Genomic DNA, 8,618 nt, shown 5'->3' on the forward strand with positions numbered 1-8,618 from the left:
TCGGAATCATTTACGTTACCAAACATATTTTCCATCCCTTCTTGTTCTGAAGAGCAGAATCGGAGAATCAAAATCCTTATCATGTGGGTCTTTAATATGACGAAATACATCACTCAGCAGTGATAACATTTTTTAACCAATTGATCATCATTGCTTGCGTGGTATGAAGCTAATCCTACTTGACGTTATTGCATGTATACATCCTATTCTTGATTAGTTGATTCTACTACATGCCATCATATATATCGCTTGATATATCTGTCACGTAAAATACGTTTTAATATCTTGATCTGAAAGTGCGTTGCTTTTTTATTCTGAAAATTTTGGAACATGACTTCGTCACAAGCCGAACACCCAAAGTCGTATGAAATGACACAAATTCTCTAATCATTAAGTTAGAAAAGAAAGGCGATCCTCAACTTTTGAAAGAGGTAATCCCTCTTTGATGCCTCCAACCAGAACCCGAATTATCTCATGCATGCCCAAGAGAAAACTCAGCACATATGACTCGTAGGGGTATCAAAACCAAATTGGAAAATAGAACTGAACCGCTAACCGAAATGAATTGAGCTGAAAATTTTGTGCATTTCGTTCGGTTTGTTTTTTTGGTTCAACTAATTAAATAATAGCCATTCTTTTTCTTTCAGTTCGATTATTTTGGTTTGATTTAGTTTGATTAACCAAATCACACCAAGAATCTCCAAAATAACACCTTTATTTTTCCTTCATCTTTCTTTTTTTCCTTTACTCTTTTTTTTTTGGACAAAGGGCCGGTAGAGCTGCCGACCACTGGCCGAGGACCAGCGGGGGTTGCCACCCCAGGGCGAGATACCTCGCCGGCCTTGGGCAAAGGGTCATGGCCCCTCATTGGCCGGATCTGGTGTCATGAGCTGTCGATGAAGCCGGATCTGGTGAGGCCCTCGTCGCCACAACGAGGTTTTTGGCCTAAGCTGTGTCTCTGACTCTCTGAGACCCAAACTCTCAGTTCTTTCTTTTCTTCGTCTTTTGTGATCAGAAGAGAAAAGGATCTCTCTCGCACCTACTGTTAAGACTTCTGTGTGTTACGCTTCGATCCTCGAGCGCGCGACATCCCTGTCATCTCGTCCCTCGGGTTAAAAGGATAGCGCCCCGGGCATGCTATCAACCCATGAGATTAACTATGCATGCGGAAACGTATAATATTCCCGGACAAAAATATAAAATAGGGATAAGCAAGTAGGAAAAACACATTAATTCAAAAACATGATTTTATTTACAGTCGCATCATAGGTCAACCGAGATGACTCGTTAATCAGCCCCATATTTCGGAGCGGGGTAGGATCACCCTTGTATCTACTCCAAACAAGGCTACATCACCCTCAACCTTATCAGCTTTTCAAAGGACTACTAGCTCCATCACTTAGGACCCGAAAATGGTTTAACAATGATGGGGTGAGATATAAATCTCAGTGAGTCAACGCCTAAGCCCGGATAAGGCGTTGATTCGTCTATAGTGTCCTAACAGTCAATCACATATAATACATATTTATTCCAATCACATGCAGCTCACTATTTGGAAATCACGCTTTATGCAATATTTGACATAACATGCCACATATAACAAACCATAATTGTCACGTCAATCACACACACGGACACCACATGTGGTTCGATTATTAACGACCATCCGGCCCAATTGCACACAAGCGGTGTGGCTTTACACTACGATCGGCGTTGTCTATCGGCGGGACTCAGCTTCGTCCCTTACTTCCGGCGACAAGATCCGATAGCCCGTGTGACTCGTACGACCGGCACGACACGGCACTATCGGGAATCCCTGTAAGGGCTTCGGTCCGTCACAAGCTGCGACCGGCATCCGACAATCCATGTGATCCGTACGATCGGCACGGCACGGAATGACAGGCATCCGACAAGTCGTATGATTCCGTACGACCGGCACGGTACGAACTTGCCAGGAATAATCCATCGTGTGACCACTCAAGCATACTCAGCAAATAGCCAATTTATAATCCGCATTTAATCAAATGCTCACGCGATATGTTCACACAATGAAACTCTTGAGTAATCACACAAATGCACATGTTATCCATGCGACCTCGCATCCATAAACCGAGTGATCAAACTCCAACCAATCAATCAATTTGACTAGCCATCCACCAAGGCATTTCATCAATTAATCCACATAAATTATAATCGAGCGTAGATCAATAATTCAATGATAAACATTTAATCCAATCGTACGTAATTAAATCCAAATTACCAATCAATCCTACGCTCACCCTCGACCTATTATTCGCTTGCGATCAAGCAATGTCAATCAATTAATCAATTATTCCGACCAAACTAGCCACAATCAAATTAATCCAATTAATTAGGGCCATTTAACCTAAACCGAGTCTCTAGCCTAAACCGACTCTAATTAATCTACCAAAACACCCTAATAATCTAATTAAACTAATCCAAACGTAATTAACGACTTAGCCAATGATTAGAGGTCGACTCACCATCGATTAGACGCGGTGATCCTTGAAAATCTTCATGCACAACCTTGGGACACGGCTCGAGAAATCGGCCCAATCCTCTCGGCCCACGGGCCAAAATTCTCGGCTAACATGGCCCACGGAGCCGGCACATGGCCGGGGCTCTCGGCCAACTTGGCCGGCCCACTTGGCCCATTTTACAGGACACGGCCCAGGTCAGATAGGGCCACTGCCCAGCTCGTTGGCCCACGGATCAGGCACATCTGATGGGAACAGGACAGGCGAGCAGAGCTGTTTCGCGGCTGTGGGGGCTGAATGGAGGCGGTGCAAGGCTGAGCGGTGGAGGTCAATGGTTGGGCAACGTCCGAGAATGGTTGTGGTGGTCGGACGTTGGTTGAGTTGGCCGGAAGGTGGCTGAACAGTAGGCAAACAAAAACTGGAACAGAGCAGGAAAAATAGGGGAACCGGGACTGTGCAGGGCTATTCGTGGCTGTTCCGGCGTGCTATGGCGGCGGCTTGACTTGGTGATGGCTGGATAACATCAAGGGAGCTCTGAGGATGGTCGGAGGTGGTTCGCGGTGGTTCGTGGTGGCCGGAGCAAGCGCCGGCAGCAGCCAACAGAAACTGCAGTGGCGAAACAGGGCAGGGGCGACCGAAACAGGGCAGGTGGTCGGGGGCTGTTCCAGAGCTCTGGCGGCGACGAGGCTTCGTGGGGTTGATGGAGACGATTTGAGGGGGTATCAGGGAGTCTATGGTGGTTGGAGGTGGGCGGAGGAAGGCCGTGTGGCGGCGGATGGTCGTTAAAAACAGAACCGGCACAACAGAGGGTCAAAACAGGGCAGGCTGGGACAGTGGCTGTTCTAGCTCCTCCGGAAATTTTGTGGCGGCTTCTAGTGATCGGTGGTGGTGGCTAGAGGTCAGGGAAGATCTGAGGATAGGGTCGGAACGAGTGGTGGTGGCTGATCTTCAGCAATCAGAGACAGAGAGGCAGCAGCAACACAGACCCGACAGAAACAGGGCACGTTGCTCGAGCTCCTTCTAGTCGACTTTCCGGTGGCTCCGACGGTGCGACGATGGTCCGATGGTGTCGATGGGATTCTATGAGTGTCATAGTTTGTCCTGGTAGCTCATGCAGTGGGTCTCATCGTCAAAAAATGAATAACGAAGAGGAAAAAGGGGGGCTGCTGCAAGTCGGTTGAGAGGGGGGGTGTACGTGTACTTGGGCGGCAGAGAGAGAGTGGAAGGCGGTGGAGAGAGGGAGAAAGGAGTTGCCAAGTTTGACCAAGGAAAGCTTAAGAGATAAAGTGAGGTCCGCCTTCATGATATCCTTGTCTTGAGCTCATAAAATTCTAGGGCGTTACGCTGTGTCCTTCTTCTACACTCGAAAAGACTTCTATTGGTCAAGCAAAAGCTCCAACCAGAACATTATCATCGAGCAACAGCCTCACTGAAAGAGAGTTGGGAGATCTCGGCGGATGGTCGTGCGGGTTTGATTCAGAAAGTGAGGAGGGAGGGTCAGAGAGAACTAGAATGTAGAGGCTCCGGAAGTATTTGTGGTACGGATGTGGGCTTTCATCATCTCGCGGGCTCGATCTGGAGGCCCTTCCTCAAGTCCCCTGCACGCTCCTCCACCGTCTTCCTCGCCCCGTCGGCCCTCAGCCAGTGGTCAATTTCTCTGCCGGCTTTGAATCAAAAAAAGAAAAATAGAAAAGAATTGATAGAAAAAAGAAAAATTAAAGTTGAATATAAAATTTAAAAATCGAACCGAACCGAACCGAACCATTCACATCCCCTCCTTCATAGTTCATAGCACGCGAGTAATGATGATCGATAATAATACGATCGTCATTGCTGTGACATCATTTCTCTGTCCATGTATTTAGTAATTAAAAGCAGAAGAATATGCTGAGTCTTTTTTCACCCATTGACTCGACAACTGTCCAAGACAAGTCAATAATAATTCGAGTCACTAAAGCCCGCTCAATTGCCCAAAACACCCGTCACCGGCATCCCTCCCTATTCCACCAATCACAGCCGCTCGATATTGAGACTCATTGGGGGACCCACGTGATCGACGATTGTAAATCGTTAAGGCTAGGGTTCCATTGCCCCATCCAAGGGATATTTGAGTAAATTTCAAGCAACTCCCATTTGGCCTATATATATATTCCCTCTCCCATCCAAACCGTCAACAGCTACATTTTGCAAAGAGACGCTCGCATAAAACAAGTTGCCCACAGACCACGATGGACGGCAATCTTGGCATTCAAAAGGAAGTGATAAAGGATGCCTACTTCGTATCCAGAAAAGCTGGTGAGAAACCAGGAGAGCTGGAGATTACCGGAAGCTCTTCGCCGGTCATCGTGGGCTTCCCTGGATCTAGGTCCCCGGAGGACTGGTTCCCTGAAGACAGCAAAGCTAACCCTTTCGGAAAGACCAAGATCGACCTTGAGAAATTCCCTTCTCTCAGGAGAATCGGCAACGGTGTGCCCGCCACGGTCAACCGCGGATTCATGGCACGATTTGAACGGATACTGCAGAAGAGTGGTCAAACTATACGCAACGAGGTATTCTTGAATCTCGAATGATTTCTGCCATTGTTTCGATGTGTCAAAGAGTCGTAGTATGTCTCGGACAGCATCTTTAAGCTTCGCGTTGAAGCTGAGAAAACTTGAGTAGTGCCTTCCAGGCGTAGCTTCCCCATTGTCCGGTTCAGTTCAATGAATCTCTTACCGAAACACAGTAGGTCGGCAACTAGAGCTTGCACGCTCCTTTGCTCACAACCACGCACCCTCTACCGTTGGATCTCTCATCCAATTCTATACTTTTCCTCGAGTCATGGTATGCGGCGAAGATTTAGGCATATGGATCATATCACGAGCGCGATCTGGTTTGCTTCAGTTTGCAATTTTCCGTATGGGGTCATCAGCTTTTACATTGTAAAAGGTAATCCCCGTCGCTAATCTAGTATTTATTCGATTATGGGAAATGCTTTCTTGGCAGTAGCTGGGACGGTACGATCTCAACCGTAAATCTACGCATCATCACCGTGTGTTTTGCATAAATCACTCATTAATTAGGAGATCGTGTATTCAAAAATAATTGATAGTGTTGTCAGACTATCAAGTTAGCAGTTTTATAAGATTATATGAGGTTTTGTAAGACTTTTTTTTATACATGTAGTCTCCATTAATTGGAATTTGAAGAACACTGTCTCCAAAGTCTATTAGACAATAACAATTAATTTAGATGGTTTAGTTTAAATCTCTCTCAACCTACCGTTAGCAGTAAAGATGTTCATCGTTGACTGAGCATCAGAGATTAAGCCTGAATTTCTCTTTGATATTCAGGTGGCAAAGGCGGCGGATGAGAAGAAGCAGATAATATTTACAGGCCATTCATCAGGCGGTCCGATCGCGATTTACGCGACTGTTTGGTCCCTTGAGGAGCATAGAAAATCAAAGAAAAAGGAGACTCCCCCTGTTTTCTGTTTGACATTCGGATCCCCACTGACCACCGACCACATCTTTGGCCACGCCATCCGGCGTGAGGGTTGGTCTGACAACTTTGTCCACTTCGTTACCAAGCTCGACATCATTCCCAGAGTTCTACTCGCTCCTGCTCCCTCTACGGGGGAGTTGCTAAAAGAAGTTGCCTCTTTCATCGACCCGGATCGCGAACCCGATTCAATTGGCGACTTGACTTCCTTTTTTGTGAATGTGAGGAAGCATGCATCGTGTGTTGCAAACCATGCAGCTTGTGCCCTAACGGGAAGCAAAAATACGTTATTTGACACCATGTCTAAATTCATCAAGCTAAGCCCTTACAGACCGTGCGGGAAGTATGTCTTTTGCACAGAGACCGGCGCATCGGTGGTCTTGGAGAACCCGGATGCTGTTCTTCAACTGTTGTTTTACTCTTTACAGAACAAGCCTAAAACAGAGCTTCAGAAGATAGCAGTGGCAAGCTTAAGGGCACATTGGGCATATGAAGATGCATTAGATAAAAGCTTGGCTACGCCCATTGTAGTTTGCTTGGACAACCTCCGAGAATTACCTCTCAGCTCAGATCGTGCCGCACTAATTGACCTTAACCTGGTATGTTAGATATTCTATCTGTTTCAAGGATTTTCCATATGAAATATGAACTCCTGTTCCCTGATAATCTTTTAAGTCACTAAGAAAAGGTAATTGACTGTTTCACAAATAAGTGATTTTGTGATTATAGTGCGCATCAGCGAGGCTGTGCCTTCGTGCTGCTGGAGAGTCGGAGAAGAAGAAACTGGATAACCTGGAAAAAATCAAAGCCAAGAAGGACGACATAGAGAAAGCCCTCGGCAAATTAGAAGAGTACCGGACTGCGCGCAGGGATGATGTGGGATATTATGATGCTTTCAAATTGTACGAGAAGACGGAAGACCTCAAGGCTAATGTGGTGAGACTTGAACTGGCAGCTATTTGGGACGAGATTATTGAAATGATAAGACAAGAGGAGCTCCCAGAGAAATTTGAGGCAGAGGAAACATGGGTGAAACTCGGCACGAGGTTTCGCCGACTCGTGGAGCCAATAGACATAGCCAACTACTATCGACACTCTAGGCAAGACACGGGCGGTCCTTACATGAAGAAAGGAAGTAGGCCAAGTCGGTACAAATATACTCAAGGATGGCGAGAACACGCTGAGCAGTTGGAGAATGGATCATGTGGTGAATCCTGCTTCTGGGCCGAGGTGGAAGAGCTCAACCTTGCGTTTGCTGATAACAAACTATCGAACGAGCAGACTGCTTCGAACAAGCAGACCGCTTTGAAGTTGGCGGAAAAACTGGAAGACTGGCACGGAAAAGGGGAGGTGGAGGAGGATGCATTCTTGAAGGAGACTACACTTGCAAAATGGTGCCAAACTCTCCCTAACAACTACGAAGCAAAGTACCGCATCCAAGGTCTAATAGTTTCGCAAAAGGAGAGCTAAAGAAGGATTTGCCTGAAAAGCCGGACCCAGCAACTCTGCTGGCATCGTTCAAAGAGGATTGTTACCCTTTGCAGTTGATTTTCTGTGTAAAATAAGTGTTGTGGATCATATCAGTCATGCACGAAAGAACCAACCAATTTTCACTCATACTGTAGGCTCCTTACAAAAACGTTGTTGCACTATTAGTCGAATTCCCTGCTGGTCCTTGAACCATGTCTCGTCATGCATTGTCATTTATTTCCCTAACTTATCTCCAACGGTAATTGAAGGACAAAATACTTTTCATGGCCAACTAACCCTCCCTAGCAATTGCGAGTCTCTAGTTTTTCCTTCCCATGGTGGAAGGAAGCCAAGCCAAGCCAAGCCAGAATTTGCAGATTGCTGTATAGCAAGTTAAGTAACTTTAGGGCTTTTTTTGGTGATTCCCTCCCTCTTGCATGATATGGCAAGATTGCCATATTTCAGGTAGATCTGTTCGTGAAGGCATGAGAAGTAAATTAGCTATCGTGCCAGCCTACGTGAATGATCTCATCATCACCGGAGACAATGAAAGAGAATTTACGAGAGAGAAGACAGCTGACTACGTCATGCTCGACGATAGAAGCCAGTGTACGCATGGACCAATGATCGGCTATATGTTTAGACTCAACTGTTTAGACTTGGCTCAGGAGCCAACTCTTGGAGCAACCGGCAAGCATGGTGGCACAAGAAAGACATAGTTAGTGCAACTGCTAAAGGATTTTGCACCAGAAAATTGATGAATGCCCCTTGGGACTGCATAGTGACAACCAATCAGCAATTCAACTAGGAGAGAACCTAGTGTTTCATGTGGAAGTCCACAATCACTTTGTACTCGAAAAATTGTTGCGTGGAGAGATTGAGATGAAGTTCACTAGGACAGATGAACAGGTCGATATTTTCACGAAGAGACTTATCGGATCTGGATTCGTGGAATTGGGCATGGCAAGCAGTAGGACAGTAGTAGCCGCTGCTGGAAGAATTAGAAATCATCTACTTACCGAGGCGACCGCGTATCAAATAGTAACGCTAATAGTAAGCAGTAGGACAGTAGGACATAAAATAAATGCTTCCATAAGAAAATGAAGACGAGGAGCTCTCAAAGTCACACGTGACTACGTTCCCAAAACTTAAAGATTGCGTTTTCTGAAG

At 46.0% G+C, this 8,618-nt stretch overlaps 2 protein-coding genes across 3 annotated transcripts in view; both read left to right on the forward strand.

Moving 5' to 3' along the window:
* Nucleotides 1-8,618, forward strand: part of LOC115752589 (disease resistance protein RPV1-like) — a 90,212-nt gene that overhangs the window by 34,633 nt on the left and 46,961 nt on the right. The window lies entirely within an intron of this gene.
* Nucleotides 4,718-7,535, forward strand: LOC115741025 (protein EDS1L-like). Of its 2 annotated transcripts, none has more exons than XM_030674721.2 (3): nt 4,718-5,047; nt 5,831-6,577; nt 6,708-7,535. In XM_030674721.2, the coding sequence occupies exons 1-3, from the start codon at nt 4,727-4,729 to the stop codon at nt 7,446-7,448; spliced, it is 1,809 nt and encodes a 602-aa protein (XP_030530581.1). In that variant the 5' UTR covers nt 4,718-4,726; the 3' UTR covers nt 7,449-7,535. The 2 variants fall into 2 exon arrangements, with proteins under 2 accessions (XP_030530581.1, XP_030530582.1); XM_030674722.2 differs by having other exon boundaries at nt 5,840-6,577.

This window comes from Rhodamnia argentea, chromosome 4 (genome assembly GCF_020921035.1).
Source record: "Rhodamnia argentea isolate NSW1041297 chromosome 4, ASM2092103v1, whole genome shotgun sequence".
NCBI lineage: Eukaryota > Viridiplantae > Streptophyta > Magnoliopsida > Myrtales > Myrtaceae > Rhodamnia > Rhodamnia argentea.

Bases quoted from the DNA above. Each gene is read 5' to 3' on its own strand.
- LOC115741025 (XM_030674721.2), top strand. From the start codon at position 4,727: ATGGACGGCAATCTTGGCATTCAAAAGGAAGTGATAAAGGATGCCTAC. The intron at 5,048-5,830 runs GTATTCTTGAAT...TTTGATATTCAG, and splicing joins GTCAAACTATACGCAACGAG to GTGGCAAAGGCGGCGGATGA. The intron at 6,578-6,707 runs GTATGTTAGATA...TTGTGATTATAG, and splicing joins CACTAATTGACCTTAACCTG to TGCGCATCAGCGAGGCTGTG.